General features: G+C 41.6%; 1 protein-coding gene across 18 annotated transcripts in view; it reads right to left on the reverse strand.

The window, feature by feature from the left end:
* Positions 1-25,974, reverse strand: part of DLG2 (discs large MAGUK scaffold protein 2) — a 1,493,215-nt gene that overhangs the window by 265,043 nt on the left and 1,202,198 nt on the right. For all 18 annotated transcript variants that reach the window (XM_073336088.1, XM_073336081.1, XM_073336168.1 and 15 more), the window contains one exon: positions 8,725-8,827. In XM_073336088.1, coding sequence (XP_073192189.1) covers positions 8,725-8,827 — 103 coding nt within the window. The remainder of the gene's footprint in view (positions 1-8,724; positions 8,828-25,974) is intronic.

Here is a 25,974-nt window from a genome sequence, read left to right on the forward strand (position 1 = left end):
TTAATGGAACCAAATCGGGGTGCCTGGATAATCTCCATTCAAGATTGTTAAAGGAACTGACACATGAAATTGCAAGCCCAAGAGCAAGGATTCTGATGACTTTGTAAACAAGGATTCATACCCTATGACTGGAAAGTTGCAAATAGAGTGCCTATATTTCAGAAAAGAAATAAATAAGGTGATCATGGAAATTACTGGCCCATTAGTTTGACCTCAATTGTTTGCAAGGTCTTAGAACAAATTTTGAAAGAGAGAGTAATTAAAGACATACAGATACAAATAATTAGGACAAAAGACAACATGGTTTTACTAAAGGTAGACCGTGCCATACCAAGCTGATTTCTTTCTTTGAGAAGATAACTGATTTTCTAAACTAAGGAAATGAAGTAGATGTAACCTACCTAGATTTCAGTAAAGCATTTAATATAGTTCCACATGGGAAATTATTAAAGTGGAGAAGACGGGGATTAATATGAGAATTAAAAGGTGAACTGTCAGGCTGGAGGGAGGGTACTAATTGGTCTTGAGACCAATCTTATTTAACATTTTCATTAATGACCTTGGCGTAAAAAGTGGAAGCATGCTAATCAAATTTGCAGATAACACAAAGTTGAGAGGTATTGCCAATATGGAGGAGGACCAGAATATCACACAAGAAGATTTAGATAATCTTGAAAACTGGAGTAATAGAAATGGGATGAAACTGAATAATCAAACGTGAAAGATTACGTGCTTAGGGACTAGCGAAAATATTTGCTATAAACTCAGGACTTATGTGATGAAGCCACAAAAAAAGGCTAATGCAATCCTAAGATGCATCAGGTGAGGTATTTCCAGTAGCGATATGCAAGTGTTATTACCTTGTACAAGGCACTGATGAGACCTCATCTGGAATACTGTGTGTAATTCTGGTCTTCCATGTTTAAAAAAGATGAATTCAAACTGGAACAAGTGCAAGAAGGGCTACTAGGAGGATCTGAAGAAGGGAAAACCTATCTTATGAGAGGAGACTTAACGTATTTGGCTTGATCAGTCTAACAAAACAAAGGGTGAAGGGAGATATGATTGCTCTCTATAAATACATCGAAGGGATAAGCACCAGTGAGGGAGACAGCATTCAAATTAAGGGCCAATGTTGGCCCAAGAACAAATGGATATAAACTGGCCATCCACAAGTTTAGGCTGGAAATTAGATGAAAGTTTCTCACGACCAGAGGAGTGAAGTTCTGTTACAGCCTTCCAAGAGGAGTAGTGGGGGCAAAAAACCCCTAACTTGCTTCAAGACTGAGCTTGATATGTTTATGGAGGGGATGGTATGATGAAGTTACCTATAATGGCATATGGGCAATTTGTAACTGCTATTACCATGTATCTCCAATGGCTGGAAATAGGACACTAGATGGGGAGGGCTCTGAGTTACTACAGTGAATTCTTTCCCAGGTGTCTGGCTCATGGCTCTTGCCCACATGTTCAGGGTCTAACTGATCACCACATTTGGGGTCAGGAAGGAATTTTCTCCAGGTGAGAACGGCAGAGACCCTCGGGCTTTTTGCCTTCCTCATCAGCATTGGGCACAGGTCACTTGCTGATTTGAACGAGAGTAAATGGTAGATTCTCTGTAATGAAGTCTTTAGCTCAAGATTTAGGGACTTCAGTAACACAGACAGAAGTTAGGGGCCTATTACATGAGTGCATGGGGAGAGGTTCTGTGTCTTGCAATGTGCAGGAGGTCAAATGAGACAATCATGATAGACTTTATGGCCAAAATAGACCATGAGTCTATGAGAATATTCCCTATCCTGCCTTGAAAATATCAACCGTTTTTATTTTTTATCCCCATTGTAATTCATTTAATTTTGAGGGCTGGGTGCTCCATTTTCCACCCCTGCATCAAAATTATTTTACTCACTTCTGTTGAGAATTATTCATGGGAGGAAGAAGAGTCCAGTGACTAAAACAAAGGGAACCGTGCCAGGGTTGATGGACTCTATTCCTGGATCTGCTACTGACTCACCTATTGACCTGGGGAAAGTGGCCGGGGGAAAGCAGTTTACTACTGCTAGGTACATCCCATTGGTGTTGGTTGAGACTTGGTTAATGTTTGTAAAGCTCTATAATATCCTCAGATGGGCGTTACTGTATAAGTGTCAAATACTATTATGCTAACTCAGTGGTGACCAGCCCGCACCGCTTCCCGCAGCTCCCATTGGCCAGGAATGGCGAATCGTGGCCACTGGGAGCTGCGGGCGCCCTTGCCTGCGGACAGTCAATTTAAACAAACTGTCTCACTGCCCGCCAGCGGATTACTCTGACGGGCCGCAGGTTGCCCACCACTGTACTAACTTCTCAAATAGCTTACAAGTTTTGAGAAGCCGCATGCAGAACTTGTATTGACTTCACTGGGAGCAGCACATTCAAACCAGCATTGGGCTTTGACAATGCACAAAGTCATCTTTGCTAGTTAATAAGGTTAGGTTGGCACCTGTCATGCTCCCTAATACTTAACTTGCCTCAGAATTTCCTCAGCAGCAGAATTCCCCAGCATTGGAGAATAACTACTGTTTTTGGAGTGCCCTTCATCACATCCTTTAATATCACAGTCCTCAGCTCTCACTGTAGTTGCTTTCTTTGTATGTTGTAAAATATCCGTAGCTATTTTTGGGTGAATGGCCCATTAAATTACCCCATGAATAAGTCTATTTCTTACTACAGCAATGTGTCCTAGACTTGCAGGGAAGATCTGAAGTGCATGTTTCTGATTTTTTATTATACTCAGATTCAAGGGCAAATCTGCGGGAAAGCCTCCATAGAATGGGAATTCAACTTTAATTCAGAACATCTTGGTCACGCAATATATGCACCAATGTCCCATTACGATGCATGGAACCTGTTTGTCTCATCTGTATCATCCCTTCTTTCTAAATTATTCTCCTAATCAAAAATACATTGGATTTTTCAGCCAGTGAAATCTCCCACTCAGCTCCAGCAGCCAGGCAATGATGATTCTAAAACGATTCTAAACGTTTTTACTGTTACTGACTCCTATAATGCTGGCATTCTCCAGTCAGCCAGATGAACACTGAGGATGAAGAGGGGGTGTTTATGCCCCCTTCCCCATATACATGTGTTCATATATACTCTTTTCCCACACACATATAAAATACACACTTTAAAAGTGCATGCATGACACACGGTCTTTGTACTCTGGATTCTCTGGGTAGATGTGCCCACAGAGGTACCAAGATGCTCAGGGCCCAGATCCTCTGCTGGCATAAATTAGTGTAACTCCATCAAAGTCAATGGAGTTACACCAATTTATATCAACTACAGAAAAGGCCTTCAGTGTGCATGTATGTATATTTAAATGTATATCAAGACAGCTTGCCACAGATGTATAGATAAAGCCATTTACATTTGCAATGTATTTTATATCTACCTTACTTCTGTAGCCAGAAGGGCTCGATGTGTGAATCATGCATATGCATTAAAATTATACCAAAACAGCAGACTCATCAAGACATGTGTTTACATTTTTGAGGTAGCAATTAGGCAGTAATGGTGGGGGATAAGAAGTAACCCAGGAGTCATTCCAGAAGGAAAGTATAATAGTGGTGCTTAGGAATTGTAGTCTAGTATTTTAAAAACATAAAATCCCCCCCTCCCCCGCCTACAGTTCAGACACAGATGTAAGACAAAGAAGGGACTCCTGTAAAAGCTGACTCAGGTCACATGTGAACAGGCAAAAAGGAAGTGTCTGTTATAATACTGAACATGAACTCCCAACTTCAAAGAAAAAGGAACGACAAACAGGAATTATCTGCTTCACTGTTTTAAGATGCTTTTAACTACAGTTACAGCTCTAACATCAGCTCATTGCTAACATCAGCAAACAAAGATACAAGTTTGTCAGAAAGGATAGCTGTCACTGAGATTCCCTTCCTCACCAAGACTCAGATGTCAATTACTACCCAACATACTGGGCTTTCCTCAAAAATGTACAGTGCTGTATTTGTGCCAGCAAGCAGCTAACACTTAATGCAAATAGGGATAGAGTGCAAACATCCCCATTATAACAACTTTTTGGCCCCTTCAGTGTCCATTGGTCGAATCAAGTTGTAATTAATGAATGTCTTCCCTTCATGCAAGTTGTTAAAGGAAGGTGTTAATTGATTTGCTTGAAAGATTTATAGCATACGGAACAGCTGACTGGCTTAATGGTTTTCCCAGGGATTGCTGTGAGGGAACAGCTGCAGAGATACTGCAATGCAGCACAGCACAGTTTGCAGACTACTGACACTGACTATTTTGCAAAAATCGGAGGACTAAATTCTGTTTACAGCCCTGTAATGGGGACGAATGGGTGCAGCTGAGAGCAGAATGTGGAATTTCTCTCTTAGGGTATGTCTATGGAGCAACTCGATGCGCGCAGCTGGCCTGTGCCAGCTGACTCAGGCATGCAAGGCTCAGGCTGTTTCACTGCTGTATCGATTTACAGGCTTGGGCTCTTGGATCCTGTGATGTGGGAGGGTCCCAGAGCTCAGGCTCCAGCCCATGCCCATAAGTCTACACAGCAATGAAACAGCCCTGCAAGCCAGAGTCAGCTGGCATGGGCCAGCTGCAGGTGTCTAGTTGCTGTGTGGACATACCCTTAGTGTTCCCAACCTAGAGGCCAATATTTTCTTCCCCAACATCTCTTCCATTCAGGATGAGTTGTGTGTTGTCATAAATATAAAGGGAAGAGTAAACCCCTTTGAAATCCCTCCTGGCCAGGGGAAAGCTCCTCTCACCTGTAAAGGGTTAAGAAGCTAAAGGTAACCTCGCTGGCACCTGACCAAAATGACCAATGAGGAGACAGGATACTTTCAAAAGCTGGGAGGAGGGAGAGAAACAAAGGGTCTGTCTGGCTGTCTATATGCTGGTTTCTGCCGGGGATAGACCAGGAATGGAGTCTTAGAACTTTTAGTAAGTAATCTAGCTAGGTATGTGTTAGATTATGATTTCTTTAAATGGCTGAGAAAAGAATTGTGCTGAATAGAATAACTATTTCTGTCTGTGTATCTTTTTTGTAACTTAAGGTTTTGCCTAGAGGGGTTCTCTATGTTTTTGAATCTAATTACCCTGTAAGATATCTACCATCCTGATTTTACAGGGGGGATTTCTTTATTTCTATTTACTTCTATTTTTATTAGAAGTCTTCTTGTAAGAAAACTGAATGCTTTTTCATTGTTCTCAGATCCAAGGGTTTGGGTCTGTGGTCACCTATGCAAATTGGTGAGGCTTTTTATCCAACATTTCTCAGGAAAGGGGGGGTGCAAGTGTTGGGAGGATTGTTCATTGTTCTTAAGATCCAAGGGTCTGGGTCTGTAGTCACCTAGGCAAATTGGTGAGGCTTTTTACCAAACCTTGTCCAGGAAGTGGGGTGCAAGGTTTTGGGAAGTATTTTGGGGGGAAGGACGCGTCCAAACAGCTCTTCCCCAGTAACCAGTATTAGTTTGGTGGTGGTAGCGGCCAGTCCAAGGACAACGGGTGGAATATTTTGTACCTTGGGGAAGTTTTGCCCTAAGCTGGTAAAGATAAGCTTAGGAGGTTTTTCATGCAGGTCCCCACATCTGTACCCTAGAGTTCAGAGTGGGGGAGGAACCTTGACATGTGTATTTAAAGCATAGCTCCCATCCTTTCAAACTCTATCACTTACACTGACCACAGAATTTTACCGTAGCTCCTTCCTTACTGTACTGCAGCACCACCATCACCACTGACATGGGAATACATACTATCCAATGGAATTTGAAATGCTGAAGATATTTCCTGTACTCCCAATAGGACAACTGTGGGTGAACGCTGACTTCTTAAAGAGAGCCATTGAACACGCACATGGCCATGCCCTTTTAAGATGGGCCTCATATTACAATAGTTACTCAGGACATACCAAGTAAGTCCATACTGCAGAAGAGGGTGAATGCCACCTTGGTGGCTGTGCATTTTTGCAAAGGCACTAACTGGCTTTAAAAGGAGTTTGAAAAGGTTGCTATTCAGGAAAAAAGTGCAGGCAAGCAAAAATGTTTCCATGAATATTGGTTATAAATGTGAAAGCATGGCTACAATATGAGTGAGTAGGCCTCCCTCATCTTTTTGATTGACAAGTTTTTAATTGCTTGTATTTGTTTCTTTACCTTCAATAGTAGTTGAGTAAGGAGTAGTCTCATTGAAGTCAATGGGACTGCTCTTGTGCTTAATGCTAGGCAGGTGTTGAAATATCCAGCTGAACTGGAGCTGCAGTAATCATTATGGAACATAGAAACGGGAGGCTGGAAGGGACCTCAGGAAGACATCAAGCCCAGCCCCTACACTGGCGGACCAAGTAAACCTAGGCCATTCCTGACAGGTGTTTCTTCCACCTGTTCTTAAAACCCTTCAATGATGGTGATTCCTCAACCTCCCTTGGAAGCCTAGTCCAGAGCTCAACTATTCTTTAGTTGGAAAGTTTTGTCTAACATCTAACCCAAATTTCCCTTCCTGTAGTTTAAGCCTCTTATTTCTTATCCTACCTTCAGTGGACATGAAGGAGATGTTACTACCTTGTACAGTAACTGGAGTTCTTTGAGATTTGTCTCCCTGCGGGTTCTCCACATCAGGTGCACATGCACCCCATGCATCTTCGACTGGAGATTTTCAGTAGCAGTGCAGATTTGGCCCATACAGGTGTCCTACACAACCTCGTACTCCACACCAAGGCTATATAGGATCATGCAGGTGACCTGTCCTCAGTTCCTTCTCCTCTACAAAGTGCCACAGAGGAAACTGGACGCAGAGGGGAAGGAGCGGGGACAGTGGAGCACTCATAGGAGGACACATCTCAGAGAACTCCAGTTACTGTACAAGGTGATTAAACTCTCCTTCTCCAAGTAGTGCTCCTATGGGTGCTCCACTTCAGGTGGCTACTGAGCAGTGTCCGCAGATGGAGGGGGAGGCTTCAGAGCTGAGTCCAAGACTGAAGACAAGACTGCATCCCAAGGGCAGCATCTGATCTGGAAGACTGGATGGTTTCTCAGATCAAATTTGTGAAAGCTTTGGGTTGACCAAAACTGCATTTTTCAGCAAATAAACCATTCGTCCAAAAAATGTCACCCAGCTCAAGATGGCCCACCTCATCTTTTTATTTCTTGTATTTTTAGTTCCAATTTTTCCTCACTTTTCTTCTTCTTCCCTCCCCACCTCTGCTTTTATCTTTCAAAACTTTGTCCCATACTAATTTGTCTATTTCTGTCTCAGAGAGGTAAGGGAAATAAAAAAAGGTGTGTGTGTGTGTGTGTAAGAAAGACCAAGAGGAGAAGAGTTGGGGAAAGGTGTTTACCCACCCATACATTATGTTTTATTTTTGCCAGCCTCTGCATTTCCTAGTTCCAGGCAAGATGAGAAGTGAAAATGCTTTAACAACAAGATAAAAGCTATTCAGCCTGATGGCAAGCTCTAGAAATCTTGTAATGGAACCCACTTACATAAGATTTCCAGGCAACTCTACATACTCAGAAATGCTTGGGAGTTCATACAAGGTTCAGATAAACATTTGGATGCTCAGAGCAAACCAAGTGAGAACTCTGAACCCATTCACCATTACCTCCTTTTTTACTTTGCACTGCAACCGTAGGTTAGAGGGTCAGTTTATAATATCACAACAGCTATGTACTTTATACTCTTTTCTTTACTACATGAATAGTAACTTATTGAAGCATTAACTCTTTCCTCCATTTTAATTGCTGATCATCAGCTGGCTGCTCAGAAAGCTGGCACATTATGCACTCTTGTTTACCATCCAAAAAATCAAGAGCTGCAATTTTACTTGCGACTTTCTGTAATAACAGTCTAAATTGATATTTATGTTCCTATTAAACTGGAAAAGATAAACAAGACTGCCAAAACTAATGGAAACCAAAATCTTCTGTCAAGAACTTTCTGTAATACAATTATTTTTACCCCTTCTTCCTTGATCTGAAATTTATCTAGATCTATATACTGTGTATATATATATATATATACACACACACAAATTATTTCATGTATGTAATAAAATATAATATTTGAAATTTTGTTTGCTTCTAATTCTCCTCTCTTTTTCTCCTTACCTCATCTCTTTCCATTGGTATCTGTCTTAATTGCACATTTTCTGTTTTAATTTTAACTTGGGGGGTGGGGTGGGAGGAAAGAGTCTGAGTCAGAGCATGAGAAAGGGAATGAGTGAGAATTTATTATTTATGAAAAGTGGCAGCTTGATAAAGCCTGGTGACTGAAGTCCTCAGTTTAGCCACTGAAAAGGTACAGCACAGAAGTACAACTGGCCGACCAGCGTGTCTCAGTTCTCACATGGAGGAACCACTTTCTAAGGGTGAAAAGGTACTTCACTCTCCATGTCTATTCAGCCCTTGGTATCCCTGAGACTATCAGCAAGAGGTCCCATGAGTGCCACTTTTGAGGACAGTTAGTGTTAGGAGGACACCTCTTCATCCACCAGGTAGTGGAATAAGTCCACATAAGTCATCACACACAGGGTGCCAAACTACCAGTTTTTTTTCTGCATGGTTATCATTTCCACTTTTTCCCAATTTTATTGCTTTTCCTATTCTTGAAGTCTTGCAAGGTAGATGACATTATTCTTCCAGCCAAAGAACATCAGATGAAACCCAACCGCACTTCTTAATTGGACAGTAAATTAGTTCATTGACTTACCGTCCGGCTGGTATTGTGCTATGATTGTTACTATCTGCCCTGCTCCTTTTAGTGCAGCTGCAGCCTGCTCATGGGTAGCACCCCGAAGATCAATGCCATTCACCTGCAGGAGAAATGAAAACAAAAACGAACCATCTGAACTTGCTTCATAATGGATGGAAAGCCATGGAGAATCTGTTTTAATACTTAGGAAAGGGCATGGGGGTGGGAAATCATGTCACCAGTGTTCAAGAACAAAGACATAAATTATAATAGACTTATATGAAGCTACTTATGATTGACCAAGATCCTTTGCCACTGGATCAGACTACTGTACATTGTGTTTATAACACACTGATCTGCGTTACGTTCACTTGAGACGGCTGCCTATCTTGTTTTTTGCTCTCTTAAGTTCACATTTTTCTTAAACTTTTTGTTTAAAATCTTGACCAATTTTAACTTGGCTTTATAGGGTTTGAAGGTTCAATTCTCTACTGTGCCTGAGCACAGCGGAGAGGGAGTCCTGATACGAACCCAACTGGGACACACTGGTCCTGCTCTTGAAGCCCTGGTATAAATCTAACTTGCACGGGGCAGCTTCAATTTGCTCCACTGATGGGAGACATTCTATCAGCAGAGCGTCTGCTGTAGAGGTGCCTCGCCCTACCATACCCCAACCCTGAATGCCTCCTGCCTGTTCCCAACATGCCTCCTCCCCCATCGTGTGCACTGGGCAGTTCAGGTGCAGGAGGGAGGTGGTAACATAGGTGCAGGAGGCAGCCTAGCCACCTCTGCCATCTTTACACAGACTGGAGATTTTCCACGGAGGTTTCTCCACTAGTCTAATGTCACTTTGGGTTGCATAAGCAGTGTAACGTGAACTTAGCCGACCAGAGAATCCAGTTCTAAAGGTTTGTGGACACTTCAAAACCTGTTTCATGTACAGAGCTAGTTGGTGATACATACTTTGTCAGCAGCTATCACAAGGAAGTCAAGCAAATGCTCTTGGGGCAAGCAAACATGGGAAGATGAGCCGAGTAAGTGCCAGGTCACAGACAGTATGGGAGAAGGGTGAACAGCGCTGAGGCTGTTGAAAGCAACTTTGTGCTGACTGTGAAAGAAAGAAGAAAGACTCCCTTCTGCTCAGTGGCACAGTTCTTTTTTCCCCACACAGTCTTCGGCATATCCAGGACAGAGTTGGCAGACTTGATTTGGGCATTTTGATGTGAGCCTGTAAAATAATTGTATACCTCACCCACTTCCAATCATTATATATAAGACCACCCTGAAGAGTCTAGGGAGTGTCACTGAGATGTTTCTTTGTGTATCCCCAAATCTTTGTAACATCCACTAGGAAAGCTAATAAAGCAAATCAAATAATGAATCACAAATACTACTACTCATCTGCTCTTACAGAACATTCTGCAGACATTAACTAAACTAGTAGTCAAATCACCATTGAAGGGTTATCTTCAGTACACAGATTGGAAAATTGAGGCACAGAGGTTAAATGACCTGACCACAGGCCACAGAGGATGTCAGTAGCAGACCTGGTATTAAAAGACAGGGATTTCCTTATGTCCTGCTTAGTTCAGGGGACCATGCAGCCTTCCACGGTACTGAGATGCCCATTTTGGGGCAGGCTCATGACTACTCACTAGAAAAGTGGCTCAGCAGCAGCTGCTCAGGCTAACAGGCCTGAAGTGGTCCTAGCTCCATCAACAGAAGCCCACGTGGCTCCAGTCCCCCAGAGCTGCACATTGATTTGAGACTATTCCATAAATTGAAGAGACTAAAGCTGTGGGTTTCATCGGCAAGAGGGCAATGCATAGCATGTGAGTTTCAAACTTATAACAATGCTGACTGGTTACCTCTGGTTTATGTTTCAAGGCTCTCATTGACAACAAAAAGGGAGGGACACACAGGATTTGTGGGGTTTATTTAATAACTTCAGTGGAGTTAGACTAGGGATTAATTTGGTTCCATAAAAGTTTACAAATAATAGCAGAGAAATTTAAGACGACTTTGCTTTGACTCTATTATATTTGAAAACAGACAAGTTTCCAACTTGCTATCATTGATCTTAGAAAAAGTGATAATAAAAGAGCTACAGAAACACATGGACAATAATTATTTGTATGATGAACCCACTGAGGACTAAGATTTATTCTCTGAGTAACAACTTAGTTGTTTGCAACAATTAAAAAAAAAAAAGAGTTCCTAATACTGTTGTTGATATTGACCCTACCTGCAGTTTCTGATTAAGCAGATCAGACTATGATAAAGGACAGTTTAACAACTTTAAGAAATGTTAGGCTGTGAGCAGTAACATGTTGATCTATTTTAGATCAAACTGTATCTGACAGGGTCTCAGTTGGTGAGAGTGTACATATTTTCACTAGCCTGTACTCTGATTATCTGTGCTCTTCCATACAGATCCACACAGGTTCCTATTAGAGCTGGTTGGAAAATTATTTTTTTCTTCCCATATTTTTTTCATGACAAAGGGGAAAAAAAACTATTATTCCTGGGGAAAAAATCATAAAAAACCAAAAATCTGAAAACAAAACTCTAAGTTATGTTTTAAAAAATGAAAATGCAAAATATTTGTCAAAATTATGGTTTTCCTCAAAAAATTGTTTTCAACAACACCTATTTTTCTAAGATTTTTGGTCTAAAAGTTTTAAGCAGTTCTTACTCCAATATCCTTCAGATCTCTTAGGCAATCTATGGGATTTTTGAGATGTGTGATTTGGTGGCTACTGTGACACTCTATCTCACAGTGGCACCCTGGAACCCCCATATTCACCACTGTCATATAATTAGCATATGTTTTGAACAAAGTGTATCTTGTGAGGTATCATTTTAAAAGTCTTGATCTGTTGAACATTAATATCCTGTCAGATTGTATGTGCTATCATTATATGTGAGGTTATGAATCACTACCATATATGTTACTGATATATGTTGTGAGGTTGGGAACACCCACAATCAGCCTTTCAGGTACAACAATGGAGTAGCCAGACATGATGATGGCCCATTAAAGGGAATCCACTCTCCCAAGGGCCAGCCCAGAGGACTTCTCAAAGACAGCACGTAGACAATGGAGACTGCTTGACCAATGGGGGCGGACCCATACATTACATCATAAGATCTTTCCAGCAAGCTGGAAGAAGCTATAAAACAGGGAAAGTCATATCATCACTTGGCCTCTCCCTCCTTCCCTCCAACTCAACACCTGGAGGAATGTCTGGAGGACAAAGACTTTGAACTGGGGAGAGTGGTCCCAGGCTGGGAAAGAGTTCCAGGATCTTTAACCTGCTTGTACCATCTGTTAGGGTGAGACACTGCTTGATTCAACTCCTGTTTAGTTTGTAAAACCCAGACTGAGAACTTATTTTTATTTTTTAAGTAACCAACTTTCATCTTTATGCTTGCTACTCATAATCACTTAAAATCTATCTTTCTGTAATTAATAAATCTATTTTATATTTTACCTAAAACGGTGTGTTTTGGTTGAAGTGCTTAGGAAATCTCAGCTCAGTTTTACCAAGGCTAGTGTATGTCCTCTCCACATTGAGGGACGGGCGGACTGGGTAATGAACTCAAACTGGCCAGGTTTCTGACCGGTGCAACACGGTACAGTGCTGGGGTGCAAGGCTGGGGAACTGGGGGTAATTGGCTGGAGTTTCCCTTGTTGGTGGTTCATGAGCGGATATATTCATAACTCTCAGATCATTCATGTAACTCAGCTTGGTGTGTCCCTGCCTGTGGATGTCTGTGTAAGTGCAGTACCTGCTAGAGGTTTGTGGCTTGACACAGCATCACAATGTTGGTGGGACAGAGGATTCAGCTGTCCCAAGATCAAGGTTGTACCCTGGGAACCCCATCACAGCTACCTTTACAGATTATACCAAGCAATATTGTTTATTATATCAAGTTTCAGAGGACATTTTTAAAACTCAGGACAGGATGACCACAAACTGGGTGAAATTTAATACTTGTCTGTGGAACCTCCTATCGGAGTACAGAGTGAACCCACATCTGACCATTGTCAGAGACTGATGCAAACCTACCTACATACAGAAGCATTCATAGAATTACAGAAAAATAGGGCTGGAAGGGAGCTCATCAAATCCAGCCCCCTGTGCTGGTCAAGTAAACCTAGACCACCCCTGACCGGTTTTGCCCAACTTGTTTTAAACATTTCCAGTGATGGGGACTCCATGACCTGCCTTGGAAGTTTATTCCAGATCTTAACTACTCTTACAATTAGAAAGTTTTCCTAATATCTAACCTAAATCTTCCTTGCCACAGATTAAGCCCATTATACCTTCAATGAACATGGAGAACAATTGACCACCAGCTGCTTTATAACAGCCCTTAACGTTTTGGAAGATTGTTATCAGGTCACCCCTCCATCTTCTTTTCTCAAGACTAAACGCGATCAATCTTTTTCAACCTTTCCTCATAGGTCAGGTTTTCTAAATCTTTTATCATTTTTGGTGCTCTCCTCTGGACTCCTTCCAATTTGTCCACATCTTTCCTAAATTGTGGTGCCCAGAACTGGACCCAGTACTCCAGCTGGGGCTTCACCATTGCTGAGTAGAGTGAGACAATTACCTTCTGTGTCTTACATTCATGGCTCCTGTTAATACACTACAAAATCATATTACCTTTCTTTTGCAGCTGCATCACATTGATGACTCATATTCAATTTGTGATCCACTATAACCCTCACATCCTTTTGAGCAGTGCTACCACTTAGACAGTTATTCCCCATTTTGTAATTGTGCATTTGTTATTCCCTGATTTGTAGCTGTGCATTGGAAATGCATTTCCTGCATTTACATTGTGGAGAACAAAAAGAGTTAGATATGCCAGGTTAAGTGGGTGGCTTCAGGATAACAAGGGCAGGTATATTATGGGCTAAACTATATGTAAGTCTATTTTTGTAGCCTCTAGATATTACAATGATAGGCAATCAACCCACGAGACAGACTAGATTAGGTAGCATTAGACAAATTAAGAGAGATACACTGAATTCCTTCAATGGACCACGTTACACTGGGCTAATCAAAAAGACGATCTATCCCCCACAGATCAACCGGTGCAGAATGCAGTCCTGCATTTGTTATCAAGGTGGGTGGAATGAATTCTGTGTATACACTGATTTGCTCTCTGCACTAGCTGCCTGTGGGTGGACAGAATGATTTCAAGGTCTTATTTTTGACATTTTAAAGTACTAAATGCACTGGGTCTTTATTTTTTTTTCTGAGCTGCTGAAATCTTACACAGATTCATAGATCTTAAAGTCAGAACAAACCTTTATGATCATCTAGTCTGACTTTACTATGCATAATATGGGCTGTAGAATTCCACTCAATTAATGTAGTGGAGGAAAATATTCTTTCCTACCATGCAAGTGAACACTAACAAGCCCAATAACTTCTGACTGAACAAGAGCATATTTTTTTCTAAAGACAACCAATCGTGATTAAAGACGCTAACCAATGAGGAATACACCACTTCCATTTAACATCTCACCCTACTAGGTCAGAAAGAACAGGATATTTTGGCTTGACATCATGAGGGTGTAAAAACAGCTCATGCCCTTACCTTTGCCCCTGCAACTTATGCATGCCCTGCCTCTTTATCCATGTTATCTTATTAAGACAGTTGTGTATGGCAACATTTTTGCATGGCACCATTATTTAATTGCAAATTGTAAAACCTATTTTCAATTTCCAATTTAAATTTGTTTAAATACTTAGATGTTAAGAATCTAGAATGCTTTGCCAGGTGTGAACAATACAAATACAAATGAACTGAGCACTAGTCACCTATAAAGAAGTGTATGAGTGTGATTGTGGGTGAGTGCAGAGAGAGCTTAAGGCACTCTGAAGGTCCACTTGGTTATTTTCTTTTATAACATGGGACTGCTTCTTACAAAAAAGCACTGTTGCCCTGAGCTTGACTGAGCAATCCTGATGCCCAACTCCAGAATGAGTTTGACTGCACAATTTCTGATGCCTAATTCCAAAATGAATTTGACATAATGGAAATCAGAAAAGCCTGCAGCTGTCTCTCTCTTCTGCATACGGTGGCGAAAGGAGAATAGAAAGACAACCGAAAAAAGACAACAATGTAATGAAAGATTAGGATTCAAAAATCCAAGAACAAAACTTCATCTGAGATTTGGCAAACTGGCATAAAGTGCCTGATTTTGAGCAACCTAATTTTTCCCTAACTACACACCTAGCCCTGCTGCAAATTATACAAATTAAACACAGTAGCTGGAACTTTAGGCACTACTCTTTAAAGACCAATGCAAACCATATTTAAGTCAGCGCTTTCCTAACTTCAGTGACCACTGAATCAGGCCCGAACAGACCTGGTATTAATACACAGGAAGGTAAAATCATTATACTTGGACAGACCATAAACGTTTACATTTTTTCCAAGATATTTAATCAAATAGCATGTATTACTATACTCAACTCTGAATTGCACAAATTAAAGTCTTTGGATGTCTTTTCTTCTTGTGCTAGCTTAAGCCTGATTTGTATGTAGGTCATTCAAATTCAGAGACCAGAGGAGTAATCTATGGTATCAAAGCTACCTTTATTTTGGGTTCGTTCAGCAATTAAACAAACACTCAGAGTCCCTGGGTAAGCTGTAAAGGAAAAGAGAAACATTCTGCCTTCTCTGAAGGGAAAACAAAAGCCTGCTTTTTCTCCTTCTTTCAGCTGTCAGTAACATTGCCTGATGCTTTTTACAGAGATAATCAAGTGGTAAGGAAACTGCACACTTTCATGCTGGAACAATAGAGCAAATTTTTCAAACTGTGGTTCTTCGGTTTGCTGAACCGGTGAAAAAAATAATTTGAGTGATGGAAGATGAGACAAGACAACTCGGAACAAAACTTAACTTTCAGGGCCCCACTCTGTACACCAAAGGAGGGCACTGCCCATCTCCTCTTGCAGCCCCGCTAAGCATAACTGCATTTCTTCCTAGCACCCCGATGGTAATTGCTTCCCTCAGGGTCATGCTCCTTCCCCACTCCAGTCATGCAGCCAACAAACATGGCTGCTCACAGAGAGGGGAGTGTGCCACACAAATCCTCTGGGGCTGTGGGAGATGCAGGGCTATGCCTGTCTTATCACATCTATGTTTAAATGTGCAAGGGGAAGAGACTGGGAAAGTTACATGATGATTCTACATAATAATGTGTATTCCTATGACACTTTTTATATTTAATAGAAGGAGGTAGGTACAGGAATTCTACCTAATGCACACACTCTACCAAATCACTGCCCTTTTCTGAGCTACAACAGCCTTAAATATTGAAAAGCTCTTTTTGGAAAACAATGACAAGACAGTTATCTTCAGGCTGAATATCTGAAAATGTCTTCAAACAAACATAAAAGAGCAGCACCCATTTAGCCAGCACAGCACCTGGACGGCTCAAAAAACCACAAAAATCACCACAACCAAGGGGCACCGAAGTTCCCTCTGCTACAGCATCCCTTCTATTTGAGTTACAAAGGCAAGGTTCTGTCTCTTGCATGAAAAAGGCTGCTTGGAAGTCAAAAAGAGGGGAGAATACACGGGAGGGGAAGATCCTGCTTTCTACTCCACTTTCTTTCCCAACCTCTCCACTTTCTTCCACTTACATTCTCATTCACTTCCCTTTCTTTCTGTTGCCCTCTCATTTTCTCACTTCTCCAGTTAATTCATTCTCTTTTCTGTGCCCTCATCCTCCCTTTTTGGATGGAAGCTTCTTCGGTTCAGGGCCGTGCATGATTCTGGGCTTGTACAGTGCCTAGGACATTGTGGGAACTACCAGAAACAATAATAATATCATTGTGTCTGCTCCTCTCTTCACCCTGCTCCTGTCCCATCTCTTTTTATGGACCACTTGTTTCAATGATTTTTGAATTTTTCAGGTCTGGGTTACTTTGAGTTCTAGCTCCTAGATCTGGTCAGCCAATCTGTATGCTCCAATGAGCTGGCCCTTCCAGACACAGAATTTCCTCTCACCGAGGAACAAGCAGCACTACTGGGGAAGGGGCTGTAGGACTTAACAGGTCATTTCCCATCTCTAACTTTTATGATGAGGCTGAGTCACCTGAATGTGGTGCCAAAATACTAGTGGCATCAGAGGCAGCTAGAATATTCAGAATAAAATAACATTAGTAAACTGGATTTTTGCAAACTTTCCTTTATAGTCAGGGAAATTCCCCACATCCTTAACAACTAACTATATCTTAGAGACAGATGACGTAAATTATTCCAAACCATGCCCCTTGCCCCTATAACCTTAGGCAAAGGCATATTTTCTTCCTGTTTCCAAACTTCAGGGAAACACCTCCTATTGCTGTCAGTTATTTTTCATGTGAACGTGACATCTGTGAATGGTGACAGACTGACATCCTTGGAGACTGAAGTAATTTAGTTATCCATACAACAGTTGTGGCATGAGCAGTGACACTGCAAGTTTCCTGATGCCCAGCCATTGTGCCTCAAACCCGAGCCCACAAGTGGGTTTTGAATTGTGCACATCTGATTGTTGGAACACAGGTCCTAAATAGCCATCAGGTGGTGCCATTACTAACCTAGAATGGGTTTGATCCAGTGACCATGAGGTGATCGAGCGCATTCTTAGTTCTTTATTTGGATGCAAATGTCTAGATGTAGTGATTATATGCTGTATTTTTATATTAAACCAACTGTTACCAAATTTAAATACTAATTTAAAAAAGCATATATGATAAGCACTGTAGCTAATAGGACAGGTCAATACTTATTAACTAATGTGTTAAATAAATATAGATATTTGCTCTTTATCACTAACATTCATTCATTTTCAATAATCAATCAAAATCAATTAGTTAATAAGAGAGAACGTAAAAAGAATTTGTGTTAATATGGAGAACATAAAAATACATTCTCTAGCCTGTTCTAATTGTCAGGTGGGTTTACAAACGCATTCAAGCACTGGTCTAACTCAGCTTATATAACTAGCATTGTTATACCCTCCTTACTGATGGGTAAACTGAGGAAAAGAGAGGATAACGCCCACATTTTCAGAGCGGGAATGTTACCTGGGTTTCTTCTGCCTGAGGTGAGTGTCATAACAACCAGGCTATTGGCTGTTCTGGGGTCTCTCTTTCTTTCTCTCTCAAAATTCTACTGTGGACCTTCCCTATAAAATTTTCATCAAAACCAATACATATCCATGAAACACTTTGGTTTTTAACAAAACAACATTTTTCTACCAGTTATAGCTGGGACTCTGGAACCCTGGTTTCTTCTCCCAGCTCTGGCAGTGGCTCACTGTTTGATGCTGGGCAAGTCACTGAGGACCTCGTTTTCAGAAGTGGCCTATAATTATGGATGCTTGACCCTAGTCACCTAGATTCAGTATCTAGTGCCCGTCATTCCTACTGACTTCAGTAGGAGGTGTGGTTCTCAACATATCTCAAACCAGAAGCTATTGGCTATTCTGGGGTGGATCTCTCTCTTTCTCTCTCGCTCATGGTTTTTTCACAAAATATTTTGAAAAGTCTTATTTTCATTCTGCTTTGGAATAAAACAAATTTCAAAATAGCAATTTTTTCATAAAAACAGAATTATTTTCCGGTCAACCCCACTCCCCTCTCTAATCTCCAATTGATAGTCCTCACATCTTCCCATGTTAACAGAGAACATAATGCTGTGACCTTTTCATAACTACAGTAGCAAGATAGCCATCAGCTGGTGTCATTACCAACCTGGGCTGATTGGGGTGATCATTGGCACTCCGATTTATGTATCTACTTACTTGCACATGTCTAGACATAATGATAAATGCTGAATTTTTATACTAAAACTGCCATAGGTGTTTCATTTTTTTGTCTTCAAATTTAGGGCTATGTGATATGGATGATTTGAGTAACTCCCCAGTCTCAAGTTCAGCAAATTAGCATTTATTTTAGAGCCGATAAGAACTAACTACTGAATCTGTCTCAGTAAGGCCCAAAAATCCAAACTGGATCAGGTCTTGCAATTAGCAAAGCCCAGAATTGCAGCCATCTCATCCTGATCATTACTTTCCTGCAGCAATTTTGATTTTCATGTTTTTATGCTCTCTTCACTGCAAGCCGGACAGTAAAATTGTGAACACTGAGGGGAGAAGAGCTTGCTGCAAATGCATCAATATATCAGATGTGACATAATTCTATCTGACAATCTTATAATAATATTGGATAATTCAGACTGTCTGAACTGGATGTGAACTGCTCCTAGATCATTAGGCAATGATCAGGCAAGCAATGTGTCATTGGAAAGATCATTTCTACTCACTGAAGCAATTGCAAAGTGAATGTTTTGGAAGCAACTAAGGATTTCATCATGGCTCAACTACCCAGCCTCTCTGGTAGGGCAAAAGGAGATTGCAGGGGACTGACTTTGCGTGACATAAAACTGACCGGTTTGATAGCTAATCTTATTTAGCAGTAACACACGTCTTATTCATAAAGATTATTAGTATTATTTATTACATGTTAATCATGTGCTCAAAATGAAATGCTTACTGCCCCAAAGAGCTTGCAATATAAAGAAAGAGAGAGACCAGATGAGGACAGATGGAAAGACCCAGTTGATGGCGTTAATTCAGAGGTGCCTCATATCTAATAGAAATGCTGGTGGGATTTGTTAGTGTCAGAGGCTGCTATTAACTTTCAGTGGAAGCTGGGTGCCTAACTGCCCTTTGTGCCTTTAAACATCTCCTCCTAATTGCACAGGGATGCTGAGTGAGTGAGCTGATCTTGCTCCTTTCAATCTGCTCTTGACTCACCACCTTGTAGGCAAATACAGTAGTTACAGCTCATGAAAATAAACACATACTAACATATGCCAACATACCTCCTTTGGAAATTAATGTACATAGCTGTAATCCCAGGATATGCCAAACCCTGCCCCATGTGACACAGCGAGGGAAAGCAGACATGCTGCATGGTGGGTCCTCTGCCAAAAGAATCATATTGGTGCAAGGCGGCTCACAGCACCGAGCCATGGAACAAATTTGCTGCTCCTCTGGGAAGAGGCAATGTCTGTGCCCACCATCTGCCAAGCCAGCATTTACTGTTGACAGCATGCACACGAACCAGCTGGGGGAGTTAGCTATTCCTCCTGCCTGACATGCTCCTGGGAGCCTTGGTGCATGGGCCCACTTATTAGACACATGGCCCATGAGCCTGTGTCACACACAGTCATCCCACCTCGCTGCTTGCCTAGGGGAAGAGGCACCTCACCTTTTGTACTCTTTTCGAATCATCACGATCAACTTTTTTATTGCAGACTTTGGTTTAAATAGCTCCTCAAATTCTGCTAAAAGTATCAATATATGCTATTGTTACAAACTTGACTCCTCATCTTCTTTCTCCTCTCTGGATGACAAAAACACACAGGAACAATGTGTTAAGACACACTGAAAATCTGTCTAGGTACTTATCTGACTCCATCACCACAGATTCCGAGAGCCCCACATTGTCATTACAAGGCATCTTGCACTACACATGCTTATGGCTGTGCCTGCTTTGTGGAGATATAAAGTAGTTACTGCTCCAGGGATGGCAAGCCAGAACCTTTCTTGAGCACACAATTCACAAGAAAAGTTATTTTGGGGTATAATGTAAACAGAAACGTCATTTCTTCACTAAATTTAAAACAGTCTGCTCATCAGCTACACAAATTAGAGCTAAACATGAACTATTTTCCTCCGTCATCTGGTCCATCCCTGCCGGGGCAGGACTGTTCCCTACATTTTCTAGTACAGCCAGCCCAGGTTGAAATGACCCAGTCAGGACCGTGCCATTTCTATTGCGTGACTATTACATCCCGTCCTTATTCTCATCTCATTGCACCGGGATGAATGTGTGTAATTACCTTTATCACTCAACATACACTTGCTAACTCTTCTCCGTAGCAAGAACAGCAACTATGTCTATAAATTGCTGTTTTCCTCAATGGCAATATACACCACCTGATGTCACAAATACAAAACACGTTTGCATGGGTACAGCCTACACTGGCTAATTAGCATTTTCCCTAGTGGATAACTATTCGTGTTTAATGTTTTTTTAAAAAAGCCCATAAAGCTGCAGAAGTACAGTGGTTCCCTTAATTAAGAGGTCAGAGTTCTAGGCAGGGCTTCATCCACAGTAACATGGAGAAGCATTTTACGGGCATGGCCAATGGATCTGCAAATATGTCCTGCTTGAAATGCTGGAGGAACATCTGGCATGGAGGTTACTCCAGCCCCAAGGCCACTACACTAGCAATGATGAAGCAGCACTGATGCTCCATGGCCAGTGAATTTCCTGCCCCAAAGAGCAGCCCATCACAAAGTCCATCTATTCTGGATTTGCCCAAGGGAGATGATTTGGCCCTAGGTGATTCAAACATTTCCAGTAATGGCAGCAATTAGAAAATGTATTATCTGAAGCAAAACCACATGGCTTTTGTTTTTTCCCCTTTAACTAGGCAACAAAATTCACTAGCAGTTTTAAAGCTTCCACCATGAACAAAATGCAGCTTTATTCTTAGAAAATCTGAATGCTCCGTGGTACCACGGCAGGGGAAAGGTAGCTGAAGGTCAAGTCTATCTCCTGCACAAGGAAGCATAACTATGTTTTAAATAAGCACCAAACATCTATACTCTACCTTGTTCAATATGCAACAAATCACGGAGCAGGAATTACAGTGAACTACAGTTTTTAAAAAATGCATATTTTATTTCCGTTATGGATGTGGGAAATACGGTAGGTAGGAGCTGTGTAGGAGGAGAAGTGAGAGGGAACTGTGTAGGAGGAGAAGTGTTTAAACTGTTCAGAGGGAAAAGAAAAATCTCATAAAATGGCAGCAGGACAATACACAGAGGAGAAGTATTAGAGGGGTAGCCGTGTTAGTCTGTATCCACAAAAACAACGAGGAGTCCGGTGGCACCTTAAAGACTAACAGATTTATTTGGGCATAAGCTTTCGTGGGTAAAAAACCCACTTCTTCAGATGGGTCAGAAGAAGTGGGTTTTTTACCTATGAAAGCTTATGCCCAAATAAATCTGTTAGTCTAGAAGGAAAAGTAAGGCACAAGCTGATTAATGCAAGGATTTATCTCCCCCCTACAAGGATTAGCAATGCACAACAGGCCAGGTGCAGTGCAGGATTAGGAGCATTCAAGTATCAGGTATTTACCACTGCCACAGGCAGGCTACTAGCAAATCCTACAGTATGTTCCTGCTAGCCCCTTCTCCCAAATTTAAGTTGTTTGATCCTCATGGTGCAGGAATGGGAAGGATCCACCCATCTTTGACCTCCTATCATTCCAGACATGTGCTAAAATAGGAACAAGAGGCAAAGAAACAAGGTTTACAGAAGCTAGTTAATTTTATTTTAGTCAATTAATTCAGGAAAGACAATGGAGAGAGATGGAAACAATTTTCCTCCAAGTTACAGTACTAATTCCACCTCCCTGTCTCTCCTGTGCCCCTCATTGTAAGAGGCGAGCAATAACTCTACATACAACATGTTGGAAGCCCATGGTATGCTTAGGAAATGGTGTGACTCCTTCTAACCTTCCCCGCTAAAACATCTCATCCAATCAGCTCCAGATCCCACCACAGGACATGGCCATCCTTCTCCTGTGCATTGTGGTTTCTATCCCTATCTCAATTTCCCAGCTGCACTCCATCCCAATGACAGCTCCCTTGCTGGCTGGAGCTAGGTGCAGTCAGTGTTTTTGCTTTGTGGTTTTAAGCTGAAAGACCTACAAGTGATACTTTGTTCCTTTTCGCAGCCAGTTTCCATTTCCATCCTTCACACATCCTATTTTTTTTTCTTTTATTCCCTATGGTTAAAAAAAAAAAACACCACCACCACATTAGTTAAAAACTTATGTTAAAGTTGAGAAATCAAGCACACCTATACACAAACATTAGGAATTCCAGAAATGAAGGTTAAAATGTTTAGCCTTGACTCTGCTGGGACTTTGATTTCAGTGGGGGCTCCTAGATGCTAATGTATAGTTATTATTCTTAATAATAGCAGGGCTGGTGCTTATGTGTTTAATTTGACAGGTAATTATTTGAGCTACACCGTATGAAGCATTTATTTCATTACACTGAGGAATGTATGGTTTGAATGAAGAATATTTTCATATATTCTTTGGGCACCCAAAGCAAAGTCGGGGAGCTTTTTGTTCAGTGATAATTCACAAAAATATAATGAATAATATGAGAAACAGTTTCCACTATTAAACATCATGTATTAAGAAAACATCGGCATAATCTGATGTGATAAACATTTCCTACCTTATCTCTAGCATTACAATTTAATTCAACTATGCTGTACTTTGAAATAAAGAAGAATTTCTACTGCTCTTTTGTTCAATTTTTGCTTCTAGTTTCAGGAGTGACACTAGCTGAATCACATATCAAAAGCCTCTTGAATGGCATTCACTGATTTTTACTACATGGTTTTTGGGCATACAGTTTATTTAAAGAGACTAACGACAGCTGTAAAGAAGCTTCAAAAATATTATACACCTTCCATTCAATTTATTTTTAAAATAAAAATATGGCCAACACTAGTTTTAATAGTGTAACTTATTCCATTAACAGAAGATGAATTGTGTCATTTTGTACTATCTGGAGCAGAACAACAACCCTCTGCTGCCATCTGGTGGATCACAGGAAAAGTGAGAACCATCCAAGCAAATAGAACTGGGGCAGAAAGGAGTTCTGTTTCACAGAGGATTTCACTATTTCAGAATTTGGCTGGGTTCTGATTCAGAACAAAACCAACACATTTGAAATTCATCATGAAAGAGGATGGAGGGCTGGCTCTGGGGGCATGTTGTCTGGCAGGCTGCCCTAGACTATGAACACCGTTGGCTCCCCACCTGAAAGGCAGTCCCCATGATCTGTCCTGGAGCTGCAGACCATGGAAGTCCAGGCTCCCCAGCAGCCCCCCAGGTAGGCTCCTGAGGAAACAGCTGGGCAAGGTGGTGGGAAACCAGGCAGGGTTGAGAAATCTGCCATGAGCGTATCGTCTCGTCAGAACTTTGGAGGAAATTTGGCAAAACGGAACAGTCCTCGCAAACATTCCCATTCCAGCAAAAACCTTTCACCTTAATTTTTGTGACCTTCTCTACAAACTAAATCAACACTGCTTGAAATAGTTTTGTGTAGTGTTAAGCTGGGTAAGTTGTGCCACCAAGTTTCTAAGGTGCACAATAATATTTATTTTCTTGTATCACACACTGTGAATGTGCCTAGTGAAACTAGTTCAGGTTTAAATACCTATCTCTTATAAAGCATTTTTCATTAATAGATCTCAAAGCACTTTACAAAGGAGGTAAGTACCAGATGAGGAAACTGAGGCAGAGAGGCAAAGTGACTTGCCCAAGTCACCCAGCAGGCCAGTGGCAGAGCTGGGACTAGAACCCAGGTCTCCTGAGTCTCAAGTCCAGTGCTTCACCCACCAGGTCACATTTTAAAGAGCATGAACGACGTCATAACAAGCTGAGAAAAGTCCTAATTTAACTTTGAATTTGGCCCTCTATACCCACACTCTCTCATTCTGCGGTGCTCTGTTGTGATAACTGGGCCTAGAAATTTACCCTCATTGTGAGTTCAACTGCAAAAGTGAGTGAAAGTTTATCAAATGTCACAATAACTTATAACAACAAATGTTGATAGAAAAACATGCAAAAAAGCAAGACAGAAAGACTAAATCAAACCACAGACATTGATATAACTCAAAGACTGTATTGAGATCATCCTTAGTAAACAAGATACTCCTGGGGTAAAATCTGTGCCACTGCACATATGCATAATTAATGAGCCACGCATAATTTAAATTTTTTGCACAGAGAATAACTTCGGCTGGAAAGTTGCTGCAGTTCCACCTTTTGCCCATCAGAGGGCGCTGTGGCAATAGACCAGAGCAGCAACTCCCAGCCAGCTACGGAAGAGAAAGCCTGTAGTACCTTCTTCAGAGCGCCTGTTGGGCCAGGTCAGAAGACAGAGGCTATGGGAGACAGACAGCGTGGGGCTGCTGGGGGGTCAGTGAGGGGCTCATAAGAACTGGTGGGAAAGGACAGACTGGGGCAGGGGCTGAATGGGAATGGAGGTGCAGGGCCACGAAGGGGAGAGATGTGCAGGGCTACAAGAGGATGGGGAAGGGGGTGCAGGGCCACGTAGGGATAGGGGGATCTGAGTGGGGGTACACATGGGGACAGGAGAGGAGGTGCAGGGCCACGTGGGATAGGGGAAGTGGGTGTCTGAGTGGGAGTGGAGGGACACATGTAAACAGAGGATGCAAGGACAGACATGGAGGTGCAGGGGCAGATGTGCCTGACTGAATGGGAGAGGCTATGGGTCAGCCAGGGTCTGCATAGGGGAAGCTCCCTAACAATCCCTCCCCGGCCCCTCAAAAAACCTGTTCCATACTTTTCCCATCCATACCCAACAACACTCCAAGTTCACACCCAGACTCCTTCCCAGCAATTACTTCCCTCTCCCTCAGCTCCTCCGTTACCTCTGACTCCCCCAAATCTTTGCACTGCTTCTGAGGGGGTGTGGGAAATATGGTTCTGTATTGTAGTTTAAATGAATGATTACTCAGAGTTCTGTATTAATATACCTAGTAAGGAATCTATTTATCAAAAAAAAAAATTCCGGAATCTCTTTTGTTGTCTGTATTGTTACTTGTCAAGCAAGTGTGGGTATATTTTAAAATAAATGACCAAAAATAATTTAAACTGGTGTGATTATATTGTGTTATTTTGACAAATATATGCAGAATTTTCCAGACTTTGAAAATATTGTGCACAGAATTTTTATTTTTTTCCACACAGAATTCCCCCATGAGTAACAAGAAAAATGTAGAACTATACATCGGTTAATGGAAATTGATGTGTCGGAAATTAGAATTAGTGGACAAAATACTGAGGGAAGGGGTTATTCCACCCACCACTCCCTTCTGGCGTTCTTAATGAAAGACTGTGCAAGACAAATTGGCTACTGGAGTGAACTTCACCATCATGGCTGCTGCCCCCACCTTCTCCTGGGACCCCATGCTTTTGTCACCCTGATCCTGACCATACTCGACCCCTCTGACACTGACACCTCTTCTGGCTAAATACCAAATATCACCTATGATGTCAGACTTTTGTCACCATGCCCTCTCACACCAAGTGCATCTTCTCCACCCAATTTCTTCTCTT

This window comes from Lepidochelys kempii, chromosome 1, assembly GCF_965140265.1.
Source record: "Lepidochelys kempii isolate rLepKem1 chromosome 1, rLepKem1.hap2, whole genome shotgun sequence".
NCBI lineage: Eukaryota > Metazoa > Chordata > Testudines > Cheloniidae > Lepidochelys > Lepidochelys kempii.